Source organism: Agrilus planipennis, unplaced genomic scaffold, assembly GCF_000699045.2.
Source record: "Agrilus planipennis isolate EAB-ADULT unplaced genomic scaffold, Apla_2.0 scaffold21, whole genome shotgun sequence".
Classification (NCBI taxonomy): domain Eukaryota; kingdom Metazoa; phylum Arthropoda; class Insecta; order Coleoptera; family Buprestidae; genus Agrilus; species Agrilus planipennis.
Genome location: NW_020439030.1, coordinates 1,170,709 through 1,193,381, shown reverse-complemented (window position 1 = coordinate 1,193,381; position 22,673 = coordinate 1,170,709). Strand labels below are relative to the sequence as shown.

Sequence of the window (22,673 nt, the reverse complement as noted above, 5' to 3'; positions counted from 1 at the left end):
TCAGGTTTTCCGACACCAGGTAGACTTTGTTGTTGTGTTTGCCGACACAATAAACAACTTCAAAATAAGAAAAGGGCCGAGCGAAATAAATTTAAACTAATTTATTTGTCCCTTACTTTGTTTTAGTGATGGTTGTACAAGGGAAAATGTTAAAAACTAAAAGTTCCGATTACGTGAAGGTCCAAACTGCAACTAACTGACTTCAGTTTATTTAAAACATACAACTGTTTTTTACCCGAAGATGCTTTTAGACATTTTATATATACGGTTTTCGTTGAGGCATAGAAAGAAAAAGGTTGAGATGTGAAACTGCAATAAATTTATCAATAATGAATTTTGAAACTGAAATGGACATGTAAAACAATCTTGAGTTTTTTCACAAACGATAAACAAGGGGTTTTAAGTACACAGTTGACAGTAACAAGCGAACAGCAATAGGATGAAATATGATAAAAAGGGGTGATTTTAAACTAGACTAGCCAGCAAATTAATGACATAAAAAAAATGGAAAAGGAAATTAATACAAGTTACAAGAAATAGGATATAAGTTTAGGATAATCGGTATTTGAAAGAAATTATTGAAAAGTACATTTTTGATATTTGATAATTAAGTTTGGTTTAAATAGCACGAACCAGTGATAAAATGTGAGGGGTATCTAACATTGTAATCAAATCGTATCTATCTATCTCCTCTCATAATACAAAATTCTGCAACTAGCGGACTATTAACAACGTTGGTTAGGCGGGCCTACTATCGGTATCTAGGGTGTTATCGTTTAATTAGATTTATTAATTAAAAACTCCTGATTTTGACGTATTCGTGGTGGAACTAAGCAGTTGAAATAAAATAGGCGAGTTTAAATGTCTATACTCACTATAGTTTTTTTTGGGTAGAGCTTTCCCGCGGGCGGCCATTCTAGCTTTACGGATAACAATAGAGAAAACGATAGAAAAAAGAAAGAGTACGTACATAGGATTTGTAGATTTAGAAAAAGCTTTTGACAATGTTAAATGGGACAAGATGTTAAATATACATAAAAATGTAGGGATGAGTTACAAAGATAGAAGAGTGATACTTAGTTTGCATAAAGAGCAACAGGCAGTTATAGAGCTAGGGATGCAACGTAGGGAAGTAAATATTAGAAAGGGAGTCAGACAGGGATGCACACTGTCACCGCTACTTTTTAATCTATACATCGAAGACGCGATCAACATCATTAAAGACAGTACAACTGTAGGGATAGATATACAGAGGCAAAAAATTAGTATGCTTAGATTTTCAGTTGATTTAGCAGTATTAGCATCTAGCAAGGAGGACCTAGAGATACCTTTAAATAAAATGGAAGCGGTACTGACAGATCAGTACTGTATGAAAATAAATAAAGTAAAACTAAAGCACTGGTATGCAAGGGAAGAAAAAGTAGGGAAAGAGCGAATATAAGGAAAAATTAGAAGAAGTAGCTGGTTTTAGATATCTAGGAAGTCAGATAAGTCAGGATGGAAGGAGTAGTAGGGATATAAAGCAGAGGATAGCGCAAGGTCGTGCCGCCTTTAATAAAAAGAAGTCACTTCTATACTCGCGAACGGTTAAATTAGAAATTCGAAAAAGGTTGTTAAAGGTGTATGTTTGGAGCACGGCGTTGTACGGGTGTGGAACATGGACAGTGGGCGCGGCGGAAAAGAAACGGTTAGAAGCCTTTGAAATGTGGTGTTATAGCCGAATGATAAGGATTACGTGGGTAGAAAAGGTTCGAAATGAAGAGGTTTTAGAAAGAATAGGAGAACAGAGGACTCTATGGAAGTCAATAAAAAATAGGCGAGATAGGTTGGTAGGACACCTTCTCATGATGATGAGAACTTTCCCTAAACGGAATGTCTGAAGTGCCATGCATCACCGACAATGGTACTTACTGTCCAAATTCTGATGGTTGCGGCAATAAATGTTCATGTCCGTTGAGATAACCAATTAACAATAATTTACTAACAAATTGACCAATTAACGCCCACAAAAGCTACTTCGATTTCAAATTTAAAAACCTTTGTTGCAATGTGATAAAAAATTATTTTGTAATAAACAATCAAAATACAGAAATGGCAATTTTTGACGATTTTTTGGTATTTGTGCAATAAGCAATTTATAAAATTGATCGTACTGCGGCTCAAATTGAATATGTATTTAATTTCTCTATAATTTTTATCTGCAACTTTTTTTCTAAAGGTATGCCTTGCTTTCTAGATCTAAAAACCTGGTTTCTGCTAACTTTGGACCACCCCAATTTGTTAACACACACTTTTTCGAAGTTTAAAGGATTCTTAATTTTTCCCCGCCTACAACAAGAAACAACTCCCGTCTGGTAACAAATTTATGTCGGGAAAATTCTCTACCGACTGGACTATAGACAAGCTAAAAAAGTTGACGAATTTATTAAAAACCATAACAACAACGTTTTATCATTTACTTTTGTTTTGTCGTTGAATAAGTTTTTTTTAAAAAAACTAACATCAAGTGGGTATACTGAGTACCACATGAAATAAAACAACTGAACTTCTCTTCTTATAATCGAAAACGTAAGTAACTATATTTTAATTTAAAGGAATTCAATAAACACAAACTTAGAAATAACGATTAAAACGATAAACTAATGAAAATATGATTAAATATGAATATGAAATAATTGCCCAAGGAGTAAGTGTTCTCTCCCGCGATTCTATATAAGAACTACTTTAAAAGATAAAATTTAATATTTACAGAAGTGAAAAATTATTATAAACTTAACTAGTCCAATCACAATCCACAGCTAAGCGGTCACTGCACCTAGAAAGGATGCGGCCGAGGAAATTTTGGCCATTAGGCAAGCAAATATTAAGAACTATAAAAATGTCTATTTATTTCAAACTGAAAGAAAGCGGCAAAATATTCTGTCTATCCAACACTTTTTCATATTTACGTTGAACTAAATAAAAACCTTTTTGTCATTTTAGAACTTTTACCTGTTAGTGGAGCATACGTAGTCCTCAAATGTAGCATCGTATTACAGATGGCGCTCACCACGCCATTTGTGGTATTTTCGAAAACGCGCTGTTAAGACAGCAGGTAAAGGTTGGTCTGTGTTCTGGCGGAGCTGCCTGCGATGCGCTGATGAGATCCAAAAAGATCGAAATCGCGATCCGCGTCCGGCAGTTTCGACAGAATACAGACGACTTCGAATTATTTTGTTTGTTAGTAAAATAATTAATTGTACTGGAATTAGTATAATAGAATTCATTCGGAAATAAATATAATGGATTAATTATTTTAACTGAATTACTAATTTACCAGTAATTTCAATTGTTTTAGACAGTATTTGTAAAGTAAAAACCTGTTAAAAGGACACCAGTCAAGACAATTGTGAACCTTGTACAAGTAATTAACACTGCATAGGTACATGATTTAAATTGAAAAAATTAATTATTTCCTTAATTGGCTCCTTTAGGTGGAAATAGAAAGTAATGGCTAATATCGGCATGGAAATATTAATTAAATATAAGTTAACTGTCATATTTATTTATAAATATACATTAACCATTCATAAAATAAAATACTTTGAACTTAAGTACTTATTTATAAATTATTTTTGAATTAGTATAGAATAGGTATACATATATTGTTGGATTTAATTTTCTTGAAATTACTTAGTACACCTAAAATTGTACTATATACGAAGACAACATTATTATTATCATTGTTATTAACCATCTGTTTAACCGTTAATGCAGTTCATCAACAGCGAATTTAATGACGATGATGTGGCTCTTTTTCTTGTGTCTGTTTTAGAAATATACATATACATGTAGCACTTTACATCAATCTGAATATAAATAGCCTTTTATGAACGAGAAATTCTTTTTCTACTAAAACATCCAGTTCGGAATCATTAAGGACAGAATGAGTTTCTAAATACTGATTCTACACTGACCTCTATTAAATCAATGTACATGTAAACTTCCTTTATTACACCACATGTGTTTAGAATAGAAACTAAAGTGTAATTACGGAGATGCATCGCAATCCTTATTATTGGCTGCTCGTGATAAAAACCAGACTTTCATTGGCTCAGATTTTCCTTTCATAATTACTGGACCTCTATATTCGAAGCAGAATTGCTCATCGAAGTTATCCTCTCGACATAGAAATCTACAATACAAAGCTCTTCAAAATGCATCAAACGAAATATTATCTTTTAAATAAAAGTGGGACACCAATTTAGATTTTGGTACATTTATTTATTTGAAAAAAAAAGTTTTTACCGGTTTAGTTGGTCTATGAATAAGTCAATTGGGAATTAACAATGTTTATAACAACGGAATGTTGCCTAAAAGATCAAACAATTTTATTGAAGCAATTTAAAAAAGTAGGGTTTAACAACCAATTAATTAAATATAATCAATTATTAGGATCAAGACCAACAGATAAACGAAGAATAAAACCTAGACCGAAAGCATAAGGCCAAGATAAAAATCAAGACCAAACGAACAAAGCCAAAACTAAAACGAAAAATGATTCTTTCCGGTGGATTTTTGAGTTATATTATTTGAACCAACTTCAATATATTCTTATCTTGGAATTAACCATTTTTAGTATTTTAAATTTTTAGTTTGCTTTACCAGATTTTAACATTAGTAAATATAAAAAACTTTATCACTATTTGAAAAAACGGTTTTACAGGAATATCCTCGGAGTATGTGTTCTTTGTTCCTATGTCTGGATAACACGTGGTTGTAATATAGAGGCAAACTAATTTTTTTTGACATTTGTTACTTCTCTTAAGTACCTTGTACCTACTACTTTATTTGCTAAAAGGTCAATTTATGCGTTGGAGAAAGGTAAGTCTTGAGTTTTCATAACTCTCACAATTATCGACTCTATTTTCTTTAAAAGATCATGACTAGCTCATATGTATAACAAAAAATTTCAGCATTTAAGACAATTATTGTGTCGGTAAATACAAAAATTTGGGCTTAGAAGAATTATTGAAAATAAAATAAAAATCAGATTAAATGAGCAACACCAAGACCACTACCAACACTGGAATAGTCTGGGTCTTAGTCTTGCTTTGCTCATCACTAGTAGTAATCGATTATTTTTAGTAACTGTATACAGTGAAATCTCCCTTTACTAACAGCTCTCTTGAGCAGACACATTCTCCTGATGGTCCCGGCCGCTTTCCATAAGAAAAACATTGTTATAACTCGCTTGAAAAATATTTAAAATTACGTATCCAAATTTTTAAATATTTTTCAACAAAAATCTCTTTTGAACCGACAACTCAAAAATAAATCAGATTATGTCCTATTATTTGAGAGCTATATAGCTATAGACATATCAGTCCCATTCAAAACATCCTAAACACCTGAAGTTACCTAAACGGTACGGTCGGGTAAGTTCCTAGAATTATTACAATCCCAACATACATGCATACATAACAGTTTTCTCGATTGTTTCATTTTTTCCAGCCCTACCCTATACAAAAATTTTCAGTCTTTCTCCAGTCCCTCAGAGTCTTTCAGCGTCTCTGAGAGCGTCTCTCACAGTCTCTCAGTTATTGCCTAGGTGTTTTTATGGATCTCTCACAGTCTCTGTATGAAAGACTCGAACGATAAAGTTGTTCATTCAGAGATTCGACTCTCTCGTTCAGAGATTCGAGTCTCTCGTTCAGTGACTGGATACAAAATGAGTATCTCTCTATGAGCGACTCGAGTCTCTCATTCAGAGACGCTAAACAGTTTTTTTGACAGTCTTTCGACAGTCACTCTCAGCGACACCAGAGAGACTCGATGAGAGACGGAGACTCAAGTCTCGCTTTTAAAGACTCTGAGAGACTGAACATTTTTATCTCGGGTAGTTTATAGTATTANAAAAATCAGATTAAATGAGCAACACCAAGACCACTACCAACACTGGAATAGTCTGGGTCTTAGTCTTGCTTTGCTCATCACTAGTAGTAATCGATTATTTTTAGTAACTGTATACAGTGAAATCTCCCTTTACTAACAGCTCTCTTGAGCAGACACATTCTCCTGATGGTCCCGGCCGCTTTCCATAAGAAAAACATTGTTATAACTCGCTTGAAAAATATTTAAAATTACGTATCCAAATTTTTAAATATTTTTCAACAAAAATCTCTTTTGAACCGACAACTCAAAAATAAATCAGATTATGTCCTATTATTTGAGAGCTATATAGCTATAGACATATCAGTCCCATTCAAAACATCCTAAACACCTGAAGTTACCTAAACGGTACGGTCGGGTAAGTTCCTAGAATTATTACAATCCCAACATACATGCATACATAACAGTTTTCTCGATTGTTTCATTTTTTCCAGCCCTACCCTATACAAAAATTTTCAGTCTTTCTCCAGTCCCTCAGAGTCTTTCAGCGTCTCTGAGAGCGTCTCTCACAGTCTCTCAGTTATTGCCTAGGTGTTTTTATGGATCTCTCACAGTCTCTGTATGAAAGACTCGAACGATAAAGTTGTTCATTCAGAGATTCGACTCTCTCGTTCAGAGATTCGAGTCTCTCGTTCAGTGACTGGATACAAAATGAGTATCTCTCTATGAGCGACTCGAGTCTCTCATTCAGAGACGCTAAACAGTTTTTTTGACAGTCTTTCGACAGTCACTCTCAGCGACACCAGAGAGACTCGATGAGAGACGGAGACTCGAGTCTCGCTTTTAAAGACTCTGAGAGACTGAACATTTTTATCTCGGGTAGTTTATAGTATTAAAAATTAATTATATTATTATTAATTTTTTAACCCCAGTGATTATTCGATCACGTAGTATACAATATTTATGTATGATGCTCAACAATGAATGCTAACATATTAGTAGTAAGCTTTTGTATGGCATCCCTTATCCAATCCAATTATACTTCTATCGCTTTTAATACTCCAACAATCAATGACTTCAGTAACCGGTATGTTGCTATATATTGGTCAGAAGTTAAAATAATTATTGTTGCGTAGTTACGCAAATAAGGAAATTTAAAGTTCCTTGAAAAAATTGTGACAACTAAATGGATGCCTTACTAAAATGTTTCTTTGACAAGTTCCTCGAGTTAGAGAGGAATACTTTACATGCCTGCTATAGAAGAAAGGCAACTGTACAGTATTTTAATACTTTAATTGAAGGATGTTGTCGAGGTATGTTTATATTATATAAAATAAATGAAAACGTTGTTACTTTATCGGAACGTATTTATCTGTCACATATCATTAAATTTTATAGCTTTTATTGCTTAGAACACCAGATAATAAATCTAGCAGACAATATTTCTGAAAACCCACCTTAATCCTATTGTGAAGACTACCTTCAAACAAATTTAGAATTGCATTTAGACGTAGCTTAACTTTCCAAAAAATCCTACCCTTTCTGTATGCTAATAAAATCTGTTTTGTTATTTATACATCTACAGCTCATAAGCGAAATTATAAATACATAATTCTTAAATCTTACGACAATATGTTAATACCACCAAGAAGCCTATTTATAAGTAATTATTATTGAATTCTCCGGAACAGTCCTTACTTTTCTCAAAAATTCTAGAACTCCTATTACTAAGCGGTAAATATGTGTCACTCAGGGTATAATTTATTACTTTCGGCTTCTTGGTTGCCAACCTTCGACCGGTACCTGCCTGCGGGCATACTCAACAGCCGTCGGAAGTCAATGTATTGATTATCATGTACATGCTTGTAGGTAACACAATATATAGCCTCATGTTTCTAATATCTGTCTGAGGTTCGCTTATGCAAGAAAGTTGCATTTTAATTTCTGGCTTAATGTTTGGTAATACTCTTAATTTCTGTCGTTTATATTTTCAGGATCTGCAGGTGATCCCCAAAAAATATGCAGAGATGCCATAATGGCAATAGTTCGTTTTCATCACGTCCACAAGAACAAAAACGGAGGCGTATGCCTGATGGGAAAATATCACAATATCCTTTACGTTGGTCTCAAACTTTGCTACGATTGGCAGTTGAAAGATGCCGGGACTGTTGCCGCTCTTTTAGATCATATTTATGGATGCGAAAAAACTTTCGAAAGATTATGGGTCGGAGCGATTTTTGGAACGAGGGCTTCCCATTTCATTGCCGGTTGGAAAAGTGACTTCTCAGACCAAGAAGAAAATCTTCGAGCAGTAGTTTATTACTTGGATCACGCGTCGACCGCAGGATTAGAATATCATTGTGAAAATCGAAATATCCTCCAGCGGTTTATCGATGTTCCGATAGAATGTTGCGGGAGGGTTTCACCAGCAAAAATACTGGTGCAATACGGAGTACCTGATAAACTTCATATTCTGCTTCGTTTTGGAGCAATTGTAACAGGCGACGAAGGTGGTAATGCTACTATTGTGGAGTCCCTTCTTAACAGATTAAATGAATTTAACCATTCTTATCCCTACAACTTGGTCGATTGTTTAATATTTTTGCTGCGCGTTATTCCAACTATTAATATTAAACCATTACCGGTAGAAGGATACAAAGAAGGAGCAAATGTACAAAGGGATTACGTTTTGGATCATTTTCCAAATCTTATTGACGACGGTATTATTCCAATAAACAGATGCGGAATTGAACCTCCCGATTTGAAACATTTATGTAGATGTCAAATTAGACATGTGTTGTGGCTCAATTATCAGCTGCCTTTCGGTACAAGAGTTTTACCAATTCCAGAAGTCCTGCAGAGATATTTAGATCTAATGGATTAACGAATCATCAATTATTAACGAAGATCCGCAATGGCGATTTGTCTATATACAGGTTTGGCGATTGCAATAATATAATACGTATCTGCATATAAGTAAGTGTATATAAACAACAATATGTTTAAAAGATGTACTTAATATTCTTTATATAAAATATAAATAATTTTAGCCGAAAGTTGGTTTGGGTCAGTTCTCTGTCAAAAACATCAGACGAACTCTTTAGTTCTCATCAGCACATTGTATGTAATTTTCTACAAAACACCGAACATCAAGTACTTCTTAGTCTGTTTGCTTAAGTGTCTGTTATCTAGTAGCTACTACGCCGTGGGTTCAGTTTGTCGATAATAAGTAGGGAGGTATTTTGCACAGATGGCGTTCATCACGCTGTCATTACATTTTTATTGAACGCCTTTAAATACTACAGGTAGAGTAGTCTGTGTTATCTCTACTCAACCCTCTCCCCTTCCCCAAACTTCTCTCATGTTCTCCCGGTAGATATAACTACCAGGTTGATGTACCAACTCGAGGAGGGTTGTTAGTCGGTAGGCGCTCCAATCAGGAGTGAATACAACACCGCCCCCCCCCCTTTTGGAGGGTGTCTTTAGAAGATTTCTCCTCCTCGAGGTTAAAATAAAAGTGTTATATCGTAGCTGTCTACGGCGTGCTAATGAAATCCAATGAATTCGAAATCGCAATCTATATATAGAAGTTTGAACAAAATACTGTCCATCAAGAACCTTTTCCTATGAACGGCACATCTCTGGGAATATCCGAAAGATCGTGCAAAAGAAATAAACCCCTATATATTTTAAAAACTGCTGCAATTGAAATTTTTGAAGGCTGGCAAAAATTCTGTTGCAAAAACTATAAAATTTCTGATAAATACATCTTTGTCTGAAACTTCAAGATTCTAATCAAACAGAAATTAACATATCAATTTTAATGAAATGTCAGTGAATCAACAAGATAACAAATTGATTCTCTAAAGCAGTTTCCCAAAACTTTCGACGTCTCTGTGCTTACCCCTTTTATAATTTCCATAACACTAAGACCGCTGGTCCAAACAAAAATTCATACCTGTACAATATAATAATCAAGTATATCTAGCGATTTATAGTCATAAATGTCAAGGATTAATAATTGTATTTAGTAAGAATTATGAAATTAAAGCTTGGCGCAGTTCGTACCCTTATCCAAACTCATCCCACCCCTCCACACGTTACAAAATGCAACGCTAAAGGTTTCTTTTTCTCATGTTGAGACGGGAACCCTAAAAGGTGAAAAAATACCTACGTGTAGGCATCTTCCGATACATTAATGCGTCCTGGAGTTCCAGTTGTTTCAGTTCTACTGGTTAAGTTGACTGTATTTCCAAACAAACAATATCGAGGCATACGGTGCCCAATTACTCCTGTTACAACTTCACCAGAATGAATACCTATTGTTATTTTCTACAAAAAAAAAAATAAATAACGTAATTCAATTTCAACATAAGATATTCGTACCAGTTGAAAATTGCATTGCAATTAAATGATGATTGTATAATACATATAACTTTTAACNCCAGATCTGAGCTTCAGCGACTACTTCCTGTTCTCAGATCTCAAAAGAATGCTCGTTGGGAAAAAATTTTCCTCGAATGAAGAGGTGATCGCCGAAAGTGAGGCCTATTTTGAAGCAAAGGACAAATCGTACTACAAAAATGGTATCGAAAAGTTGGAGGATCGCTATAATCAGTGTATCACCCTTGAAGGGAATTATGTTGAATAAAAAAACGAATTTTGCAAAAAAATGTGTTTTACTATTTTAGGCCGGGGACTTTTTAATTGACCTGTTATATATGGTCTGGTCATTCGATTACACCCAACTGTCTCTCGACCACTTGTCGTGTGGAGCGTTGGTATAGCAATAGGATAGATGAGAAATGATAGTAATGAGTAATTCAATCAGAATTAAGGGTTTCTAAGTAGGAAGGGTAACAGTGGAGGTGCGTGGAGTGGAGATGAATAATCGACTAAAAATAATTAGAATAAAAAAACGTATCAGATTAAGTGAGCAACACCAAGACTTAACATGCAAGAATAAGACCAAGACCGAGACTAGAGGTATTTGAGCAAGACCAAGACCTAATAAAAATGATCAAGACCAATATCAAGACTTAGTTAGTCTTGGTCTTTCTTTGATCATCACTATATGGCGGATAAAAGTTCCCTTCCGTTCCTGTCCCTCTCGCATAAAAAAAGAGAGAAAGGGTTAGAAAAACTAGTTAAAATAGCTAAATATTCCCCGTCTTCTACCGAATTAGGACTTAGGATTGTCCATCCTACTACTTTTTAAACTATAAAACATTTGCCAGGAAGAAAGGCTCGTATACTAAACAAATGTATTTTAATGTATTTGTTTCGGTGTTGGTGTTTCAAAATAAACACATCAACACCGTGAGCTATGTTTTAATTAAAACAAGTACAGAAAAAATACAAAGTTGCAAAAATGGTCACTGAAATGTCACGTTACGAGTTCTTGGTACTAAGGTTGAAATACTTGTCCTCTCTTTTATGAATTGGTACAATTAATATATACATAGAGGGGTAGGTACGCCCTTCGACAACAGAGATGGTAACGCCCATTCGGTTCTGAAAAATATTGAATTTGAATTAAAAGATGCCGACACAGCGGGTGCTTGCAAAAGTTTATGAAGTAGGTAATTGTACATTTGCGAACCATCCCTGTTTGTTGATGTCCAGTTCAAAGAAATTCCCAGGCGTGCCTATGAATAAATATCTTCAAAGTGATAATAAAAATTTGTACAAACTAACAACTATCGTAAACTAATATAAATATAAAACTTAACTTACAGCACGTCTTCTTAATATTACAAAAATATATACAATGACTATACACAATGACTATATACAATTAACAAGAACCGAACAGTATTAAAGGATTGGACTAGGCAGCATATACAATATATGTACATGTACTCACAACTTGTTCTTCGTCGATTGCGATTTCTTTCATTTTGTCCATCATATCTAAGGCGAGTCTTCCTATATTCCTAGCATGGGAAATGCATGGCTCTGGCAAGCCGCTAACAGCCATGTATTTATCGCCTACTGTTTCAACCTAAAATCGATAGACATCTAGTAACCCATATGAGCTGCAGATACGAACTAATTATGCTTGAGGTAAATATCGCTTTGTTATAATCATTAGGGCCCAGGTGTATTATCTTAATTTTAGTTTACATGACAAGCATGATGGCAGGAGTCGCAAACCAAACTTAGATGTACCTTATTGTATGGAAACGTTTTGCGTACGATTTAAATACTAAATGTGTACGAATGAGTACTTATACGAAAAAGTAGTAATTTTTAATTGCATTAAACGGTTTTTTTGTTTTTATCGATAGAAAAGAAGCAAATATGAAAATTTCAAATTACAAATTGAGTATTGAGAATATTAAAACATTTTCTTCGTGCTTCATTGTGCAGATATGACTGCAAGGTGTACTTGTCTAGTCATCCAAACGTGATGCCAGAAGTAATTCATTTGATATTCTTTTATCATTGAGTAAGATAACATCATAAGATTTAGGCTAAATGCCACAATATTTTTTAAAAAAGAAGGTGGGACCCGGTTTAAGCATTTGATTACGATATCGTATTAAATTGAAACAGATAAATAAATGTAAAATTTGAGAAAAAGTTATCTTTCATTGTTATTAAACTTCTAATCGTTCAAGCCGATGACGCTCTAATAAAATGGTAAAATATTAACAAAACTGCCAAAGCATTACGATTTCACATGCAAAATAACGAGTGACCGATCGAAGGTTCGGTTTCGGTTTCGGCAGTTTCGGCAAGTTTCGGCAAAAAAAACTAGTTTCGGCATCAGTTTCGGTTTCGGTAGAAAATTTACGGAACCTCAGCAGCACCGAAACTCTGCCTACGTAAATTATTGCACGTCGCTCGGTTGACTTCGGGAGAGTTCGTAGCAGTAATATAGAAAGAAATAATTTATTTCAAATAAATAATCACTTTTTCACATACTTCATTTATGTTTTTTCAATTAAAACGTTTGAACTGTCTGTATAAGGGTATATAAGCTACATTTCAGTAAACAATAGTTTTCAATATATTTGAAAATTAGGATTCGGTTTCGACCGAAACTGTAACAGATACCGAAGATTAAATTTCGGTTAAAGTTTTAATAGAAAGTGCTGTTTCGGTCGGACACTAAAAATAACATTAATAAAGAGACCTTGTCGCTCTCAAAGCATCTACGTATAGTGGACGACGAAGCCTATTTAATGTAAGCTATGATTTCTTGTTTATATAAAATGTAAGTATTTTAAATAACTTATTAGATATAAACGGAAGATCGATTATAAATTGTCTACCTGCCTTATAAATATTCGGATTCCTCTTAGGATCGGTTAAAACGTCGAAAGCGGTATACAGTTGGTTAAGCATGTGTACCGTTTTCATTGCGCCTTTGGAATCTGTGTTATTTGCACAATACGTGGAGAAGTCGACAATTCCAGAAAAAAGCAAAGTCACACAGTCATATCTTCTAGCGGGAACGGGTCTCTTGTGTCTCAAATCATTTGCAACAGTTATGGGAAGTACCGAGTACAATAACCTGAAGAACAAACATTACGCAAAGTCATTATACCATTTCTATTCAAAAACAACTTCTCGCGATGATAAAATTAATGCAAAAAAATAGAAAATCAGTCGATTTATCAATAAATAAATGAATCAGAATATATAAATAAATACAATTATTTAGAGATGATAAAGTTCCGAAAATGAGTTTGAGTTTCTTAATTATTTAAAATTTATTTTCTTCAAACACCTATCAAAAATAAAATTGTAAACAATCCTAAATATGGAAACCATGAATTCATTAATAGTTAACTAAACCATTTAAAAAATTAGAATAACCACCTATCAGTCTTCTGCTTTTCGCTCTCAAGTTCTCTGTATGTCTGCTGCAATTTGTCGGTAAGAATCTCAAGATTTCTAGTAAGTTTATAATCGGCTTCGAATTGTTCAGACATTAAAACCAAATCTCTTGTAGCATCATGTAATGGTATATCGCTTATATATAGTCCTCGTCTAAAACCCAACAAATCGATTCATTTTAAATTAAATGACTACTTTCGTTACTTTGAAGGAAAATTTGAAAACTAATATTCAAACTGGACCACGGTTATATATGTTATCATTCATTTGTATTTTTAAAATCAGCAATGCGATTCCTTCATCAGCATTAAAAATCAAAAATTTATTTGGTAAAGGTCTAGATGATGGCCCCCACCCCGAAGGGGGTGGGGATGGGGGGGTCGAAGAAGGAGGTCTCCCACTACACTGTACCATAAAAAGTTCGTGGCGGCCTCACCCCCATAAAAAGTTATAGGGGTTCAAAGTTAACAAATATGCCAATTCTTATACATTTCTAAGCATGTAAATATTTATATAGTCATTCTTAAACAATATTCAAAGGTAAAATGAATGAAAAATACATAAAAATATTAAGAAAGTTATATAAAACATTACTTAAATAGCTTTATCAATAGGGTAGGTTAGGTTAGGTTATCGGGTTTTGTTCAAGTGACCACCCTCTTTCGATCCTCCACCTCCACCCGCTTGAAAATATTTTTTTTTATTGAATTTTATTTGAATTATAGTGTATGAAAATTGTCAAAATAATCAACTTTCAACCCCCATAACTTTTTATGGGGGTGAGATCGCCCCAATTTTTATGGGGTTTTACTCATGTGACCACCCTCTTTCGACCCCCCTACCCTCTTTCGATCCCCCTACCCCCACCCCATTCCCCCATCATCTAGACATTTACCATTTATTTTTTATAATAACGGATACATACCATTCCAAAAACGTTGTTGCTAAAATGGCACTCATATAATACATCAATTAATGAATGATTATTAAGATAGAGTTTAGTTTCTGCTATTAGAAGAAAGAACTAACAATTTTGCTTGTTTGTTTTGTTTAAAGGTTGATCGGTTTTTGTATAATTAGGTATACGTGGAATAACTTTGCCTACAAATATACTTTTGGGATTGCAAGCAATGAAGGTAAATGGATACTGTTAACTGAACGTCCCGTTTTGAGAATTAATTATTACCAGATTCTTGATCGAATAAATAAATAATAATTCGCTTTGGTACTTAAGTAGTTGCATGAATTATTAGAAAAGGCGCTTAATGAAAATTCTATTAATAATTCTCTATATTCCGGTCACATAAACCCGATCCTTCTTCTTTCTTATTTAATCAATGCATTGATACGCCTATTAATAAATAAATAAATAAATGCCAATCGATAAATTCTGTATGTAGTTAGGCAGTTTATTTTAAGTATCGACATTATTCTTGTTGGACAACGAAAACGTCGCGTTATTTTTCAATTTTTATGGAGAAGTTCCCGGTTTGGTTTTCAAATCGAATTAAATAAAATTAACAACCTTGTGAGGTCATCGAGGTTCATTACACTGGGATAGCAGATAAAAATGACCACATCGGTTTCTGGCACGTACAGCATTTGGCCTTTCAGACGCAAGTATCTATACTCTGGAGACGCGTTCGCTTGAATCACGCCTCCTTTAGTCTTCAACACGTATATGGTGTTAATATGTGAAAGAATGTTTTCGAATGTTAGTTCCAAGTGCGGACGAACCTGCAAATGTTAATCAGTCATCAGGAAACTAGGACATACTCTCAGGAACAATTTAGACAATTACAAAACAACAAAAAGAAAATCTAAATGTCTGACAAATTCTGTGCTGTGAAATTTTAGTTAGTCAGTAATAAATCTCAATTATTAAACGAATTTGATTGAGATGCTTCATACATATGTCAATTTTATCGAAGAAGAAACGGAAATACAGGTTTTGCAATAACAGCAAAATGAAATTGCTAGTGCCGTAGCCATTGGTTTGCGAAAGAGAGGGAGGATTACGATAAAAAAAGCTAAATGCTTCAATTATGTACATTATACAAACTGCCTTTTTTAAGCTAATACATATGAGGAGTTTGCAGTGGGTGATTTGGACTATTTGCTTTTTTACAAGAGTGAAGTATCACACTGTCACCGCTACTTTTTAATCTATACATGGAAAACGCGATCATAATAAAAGGCAGTACAACTGTAGGGATAGATATACATGGGCAAAAGACTAATATGATTAGATTTGCAGATGATATAGCAGCATTAGCACCAACAAGAAGGAATTAGAGATAGCATTAAATAAAATGGAAGCGGTATTGACAAAACAGTATTGCATGAAAATAAATAAAAGTAAAATAAAAATACTAGTATACAAAGAAAAGGAAGAGAAACAGCGAATATAAAGATAAGAGACGAAAAATTAGAAAAAGTGACCTATTTTAGGTATCTAGAAAGTGAGATAAGTCAGGACGGAAGGAGTAGTAGGAATATAAAGCAGATGAAAGTGCAGAGTCGAGTCGAGTCAATAAAAAAAAGTCACTTCTATGCTCGCGAAACGGTTAATTTACAAATTCAAAAAAGGTTGCTGAGGTTGAAAATAAAAGGATAGAAGAGTTCGAAATGTGGTGTTATAGGTGAATGATGAGGATACCGTGGATAGAGAAGGTTAGAAAAGAAGAGGTAGACAGAATAGGAGACTCTATGGAAGTCAATAAGAAATAGGCGAGATAGATTAATAAGATACCTTCTCAGACATGAAAGTTAGGAGGGGTAGAGGTAGACCTAGATTAGATATCTGTTCGCAAATATTTAAGAATGTTTTAGGAAAATTCGAAGATTAGCTCAGGATAGGAAAGGGCGGAGGAGCGTGTTCAACCAGTCTTAGGACTGACGACTTTATGATGATGAGCGAAGTAGCAAGACAAAAGTTAGTACAAAATAAAATGACAAATCCTGCAATTTTTTAGCATAAAAGTAAGTAAGAATAGTTTATTTTTAACTGCATTAAAGAATTAAACGTACGGGGCAGAGTTATGTTCCTTTTGCCGACTTGGATTTACGATGTAATTTGTTAATTATAATATAATAGTCAAATGAATGTCAGACAAATAAAACTCTTTCCAAAGTTATTGTTTTGTACAGCCCCCAGACTGCAACATAATTAAAAACAGTTCCTAATCGATAGGAAGAGGGATTGAATATTGCAAATTCCCCCGTGGCTACGCCACTGGAAATGACATAAATTTAAGAATAGAATTTTTTCAGATAACTTATATCCTGAATAGAAAGTACATTTGTCAGATCCTTGGATTTTCGGTCATATCTACCATATTCATTCACTGCAATTAGAAGAGTACAACATGCGGTCACACAAATGTTTTACATATAGAGGAAACTATAAATATAAAAGATGTTGGATTCAACATTTCTCATAACCTATTACTGGAGAACAGTCTAAATAGCTCAGACCCCAACGCCAAACCACGACGCTAAGCCTTTGAATTTCTTTTCGATAACAACGTTACCTTTTCCAAAAAGAAACTATTAAAACTAAGTTTGAGCCAAGATTTGCACGAGGGTCTGAGGATAATTTTAGTAAACGTGGGTGTTGAATTTTTGAATTGCATATAGTTCAAACATAATCTTTCTTAAAACTCTTTATGGTATGTCTAAGGATATAATTCATTTTCTATAAAAGTCAGGGATATATAGTGATGAAAAAAGCAAGATCAAGACCAAGGCTGTTCTAGATTTTTTTATTGGTTTTGGTCTTGCTTATTCGGTTTTGGTCTTCCTCTTGCTCAACTTCTAGTCTTGGTCTTGCTTATTTCATCTGATACTTTTTTTTTTTAATAATTCTTCTAAGCACAAATTTTTCTATTTACTAACNCCCTTTTTTCAAATAGTGGTAAAGCTTCTGTTTTTATATTTAGTGTTAAAATCTAGTACAACAAACTGAAAATTTCAAATACTAAAAATATTCTGTTCCAAGAAAAGAATATTTTAAAGTTTCATCAAATAGTTTAACTCATAAATATGATCTTGGTCTTACATTTTCGCAAGACTAAGACCAAGACTGTAAGGCCAAGGCCAAGACCAATTTTGTTTATCACTATGAAATTGTATGGTAAAGAATGTGGTGTGAAATATGCTGGGAAATTTAGATGCTCAATCTACGTTATGTTCAAAGAAAACTAAAAATATTTATAGAAGTTTCATTTTATGAAAAGTATGTAATTTTTAATACCCTTAAACGAATCATTTCAGAATAAAATGGATATATCCACAATATTGTGGTGATATTCCTAATAAGAAAAAAGATGTTTTTTTACAAAAAAAACCTCTCTACTTCAGACGCTTACTGTCGTTTTGACGTTGGGGTTTTCAGACCTACTACTGTCATAGAAAAACCAGATTTATTGGCTATTTTTCTAGTCAGATGAAAGGATCGTGTACTATTTTTCTGCAATATCTAGCAGTTTAATAACAGTCAGACAATGAAAGAACATGAACCAGTACATTTTAAATTACGATTAACTTTGCTTGACCGCAAGTGCTCTGAATGCACGTATTCATTCATTATATTGTTGTATGTAAATGTAGATACCGGATCTAACACGTCCGTTATCTTGCAATCATTTCCATTAACTTTAGGCATGATTCTTGTCACTGTATTACCAGCTTGAATTATTTTCATGTCTCTGTTGAACATGATGTGGAATGGAAACACTTTACAGAATGTTGCTGGGCTTACTTTTTGTTCTGTGAAATAATAGTAAGTACTTAATCAATTTTCTGTTCAGAATGATTGTACAGACGAATAATATTATATCTACACGGAGAAAATGAGAAACGAAAATTTACCTAAATATTAAAGCGATATTTACAATTTATCCCACTAGTCCGTTGTTTCGTAAGCGAAAATAATAAAAATCACAATTGGGACCCGAATTTGTAAAAATAAAATCCCAGTAGAAATAAATTTACTATGTGTTTTAGTTGATATTACAAATTAAATTGTAACAATTAAGGAACTTGAAATAATTTTTGAAGAAACATGTCAAAATTGAGATTATTACAAGTTACCTACCTAATAAATTCTACTATTTCTACGGCAAAATCAGTAATTTACAATCGAAAATTGTAATTTTTGCGTTGTCATAAAATTTAGTTTTCTCCGTGTAAGGTATTATTAAAGACCTAATAACGTTTGCTCATTACAATTCTATATGAGGAGGTAAATTCTCATCCAAGGAATGTTCTAGAAACTGGCTACTTACAATTAGATTATATTATTTATCAATTCATTAGTGAAGAAATATTTTGAATTGACTTTACTCACTACAGATAACCTCAAATTAATGAAAGTAGTGCTGCGGGGCCCGGGTTCGATTCCCGGCGAGGAAGGTTATCAGTAGTGGATAAAGTTAATTTAACCCCACAAAAATTCAAACGTGTCTCATTGCTACTTATCAATTATTTCGTTTTTGTTTATTTTCAATACTTGTTATTCTTCTTCTACACGGGGGGGGGGGCTTAAAACCACATAGCAAAGTATATATCATTTGCTTAAACAGAGCTGTTATGCATATAAATGCTAAGACTCGAATACTTCTCAACTCTTACCAAGTGATAGTGTTTCGATTTCCTCAATTTCTGTACTTTGTGTCCTATCAGGTTTACTTTTCTCAGTTATGAGAAATTGAACGTGGTCACATTCCTCTTTCGTTTTCAATATTTCAACTTCAACTTCAGTTTGATGGAGTTTACTAGCTACTGCCTAAAATTAGTTCTAAACTCAATAATCAACAAATAAAAACGTTGTTACTTTTTTGCATATTGTAATTCTTAAAAGTAGGTCTTAGTTAGAATAGTGGATACCTTAACGATACCTATGACAATTGGTTCCAAGCCTGGCCTGTCAGAATAATAATGGAGAATTAACGCTCCATCCTCAGGACGTTCTGTACAACGAAACGAAGGAGCTCTCATACCTGGGTATAGAGTACCGAGATGATCGTGTAATGCGTCTAGATTCTACAAAAGAATCATTGTAGATTTATTTTGTTTTGATAATCAAAGGTTCAACAATATTAATAGACACTGATTAACTAAAGTTAGGCACTATAGTACTAAAATATTTTCCTATGTTTCGGAAAGAAAGAAAGGATGACAAAAGAAACACATAAATTCAGAACAGAAAGTAGGTAAAATGTCTTGTAAACCTTATCTTACTATGCCTTCCATGATACCTATTGTACTTGATTCTAATTTATGAACCTTCGGGGTCAGGAGTAAACCAACAACTTTATTTCCTTTTTTGCCTAAAAGCTATTGGCTGTTTTCCAAGAAGCATACGTTATTACTTTCTTACCATCCGAGGAATATAAAATAAATCCTTAAAAAGCTGTGTGGTTATGAAACAACAATGCAAGTGAAACTTTTCGGATTGTAGACATTTAACTGTAAATTTTCGGAAAATTATTCGATTTAGGGTATTAAAATTAAAATCGCGTTCATAATCTTATCTTAATGATTAGAAAATGGAAATGATAATGGGAAATCAATAGTAGACAAGATATCTAACTATAAATTTTAATTTCAATCTGCCTATGAGAGTACGGAATACATAATAAATCCAGATGTTAGACGCATATTAAAAGCTGAGAACAATATTTATGATAATGGAAAATCAATAGTAGACAAGATATCCAACTATAAATTTTAATTTCAATCTGCGTATGAGAGTACGGAATACATAATAAATCCAGATGTTAGACGCATATTAAAAACTGAGAACAATATTTATTTAAATAATTGAATCATTTTGAACTTCAGTTGTTATTCTATCAAGAATTTCATCTTCGTATGAGAGTACGGAATACATAATAAATCCAGATGTTAGACGCATATTAAAAGCTGAGAACAATATTTATTTAAATAATTGAATCATTTTGAACTTCGGTTGTTATTCTATCAATAATTTCATCTTCGCTTTGAGTTTCACATTCTATAAATGTAATTGTCATGCACTTGCACGAATGAGTGAGAATATAAATGCTACACGGTTAGCTATGGCGCCGGCATATTGACCTTGGTTACTCTACTGAGTGCCTTTCAGTTTTACCCCTTCTCCGCGGCCAGCTGTAATGCTACATGCGATAGATTCACTTTAAAAATAAATCCTTAAAAAGCTTTTCAGGATAAATACAGCTAAAAATTCCCATATACGAAGTTCTAGTCGTACTAAATTCCAAAGTTTCACAACATTAAAAACTACGCGAAGAAAAATTTTAGCTAACCTGTAAGAAATCTCGAGGTGTTGCTCCCAAAACTTGCAGGATTTTGTCATAGCCTGAATCTTGGCAAAACTCAAAAAAAGCTTTCCCAAACAATTCCAAAATTGCATTTGCTGGAATATCTGCAAACAAATTCTAGTTGAAGAACGATTCACTCTTAACTACTGATATTCTTACTGAGAACTTCAACAGCAGCTGAGACAATATTGTAGGTAATTTCATCGTCGTAGATTTGACGGGCCAAAAACTGACCCTCCATTTGAACATCTGCATTTTTCCTTAAAATAATATTCATTTAGATTGATGTTAATTTTTTGAGTACGAATACAAGTTTTGTTCTAAAGTATATAAAAATACAATTCTCAAACTGCCAAGCGCATTCGCCAATGTTTTGAATTTTGTTTATTTACAGTTGTTACTCTTGTTGCTATTTAGTAGTAACCTAATAATTTTTCAATTATCACTTCTTATGAATTTCAGTATGTCTACTTCACAAAGAGTAAATATTACGAGAATCTATCCGTTGAATATTCGGTTTCACAAAATTTATTTAGATACATATATTTATAAGAACAAGCAAAAATGAGAATGTAATGTAGTTCGAAGTAACCTAAACAACACACTTGCTGAATTGGTCTGTATCTGAGTGCAAAAACTACAACAAAAGTTCATATGAACTTTCAAAATTCGAATTCTCTTAGCTCCATTCGGTCATAAGTCAACAGTTTATTTTGTCAGGAATTCGCACAAAATTAATGAACAATCGTGAGAAAAACTTTAACATACTGTAACACAAAACTTACTTAATAGTTTCCCAAGTATCTTCTCCAAACGTTTTAATTACCAAAAGTTCCAAAGCGTAGTTTACAAATCCGTACTGAAATCAGAGGGTTATTAACGTTTGTTGGTATCACATTAACGCCATTACCATATTCCTTTAAAAAAGTTTCTTTCCGTTTCTCAATTTACGTACCACCCTGTTCGTTTCTACTATATACGTGTTTCAAATAGCGCCTGATTCTCAAATGGGGAAAACTTCACAAGAATTTCTCTGATGGTTATATTGATCTAAGTTGGCACATGCGCTTGTTTTAACGAACCGTGCTATTAGATGGCACTAATGCACCATGATGCTATACACAACTTGAATGAATTATTTAATCATAAAACCCAGACATTAAAGCGCGTCTATGAATCCTTTGTATAATTTGATCATGCTCTTTTTCAAACAAGATTTATATTTTGTAAAGACAGATTAATGACTTTGTGCGATAGATGATTGCATGAGTCGCCGACAGTTTTATGATCTTTTTAAATTCAGCACGGAGATACCAAAGCTTGGTGGCCAAATTTGCCCTAGTTTAATAATTTTCTTATAATGCTCACTGACCTATTTTAAACGTCTTAACTATTTCCAATTTACTTTAAATTATAGGTATCTATTAGGGTGATCCACCTTTTCCGACCACTTCTTTTCCTATTTATACTTAAATTAGGAGGTTTTGGGAATTACAACATAGGAACAATGGTTTTTTGTTTTATTTACTTATTATTCATACAAAGTAGGGAAAGGATGAATATAAAGATAGGAGACGAAAATGTAGAAGAAGTTGCTGATTTTCGATATCTAGGAAGTCAGCTAAACCA

The 22,673-nt window shown here is 33.5% G+C and overlaps 2 protein-coding genes across 3 annotated transcripts; one reads left to right on the top strand and one right to left on the bottom strand.

Annotated features, from left to right (window-relative positions):
• Positions 1-3,652: 3,652 nt before the first annotated feature.
• On the bottom strand, positions 3,653-22,173 carry LOC108740641 (guanylate cyclase soluble subunit beta-1). 2 transcript variants are annotated; one of them, XR_001938382.1, is made up of 14 exons: positions 21,955-22,173; positions 21,830-21,903; positions 21,204-21,304; positions 21,030-21,148; positions 19,609-19,764; positions 19,354-19,507; positions 18,335-18,489; positions 15,245-15,456; positions 13,702-13,872; positions 13,156-13,393; positions 11,738-11,875; positions 10,046-10,203; positions 3,957-4,174; positions 3,653-3,888 (listed from the first exon to the last, which is right to left on the bottom strand). XR_001938382.1 is itself a non-coding variant. In XM_018475030.1 (13 exons), exons 1-13 carry the CDS (start codon positions 21,955-21,957, stop codon positions 4,030-4,032), a joined length of 1,824 nt encoding a protein of 607 aa, XP_018330532.1. In that variant the 5' UTR covers positions 21,958-22,173; the 3' UTR covers positions 3,653-4,029. The 2 variants fall into 2 exon arrangements, 1 of the variants encoding a protein (XP_018330532.1); XM_018475030.1 differs by having other exon boundaries at positions 3,653-4,174.
• Positions 6,850-9,513, top strand: LOC108740670. The gene is made up of 2 exons (XM_018475075.2): positions 6,850-7,184; positions 7,866-9,513. Exons 1-2 carry the CDS (start codon positions 7,058-7,060, stop codon positions 8,753-8,755), a joined length of 1,017 nt encoding a protein of 338 aa, XP_018330577.1. The 5' UTR covers positions 6,850-7,057; the 3' UTR covers positions 8,756-9,513.
• Positions 22,174-22,673: the final 500 nt, after the last annotated feature.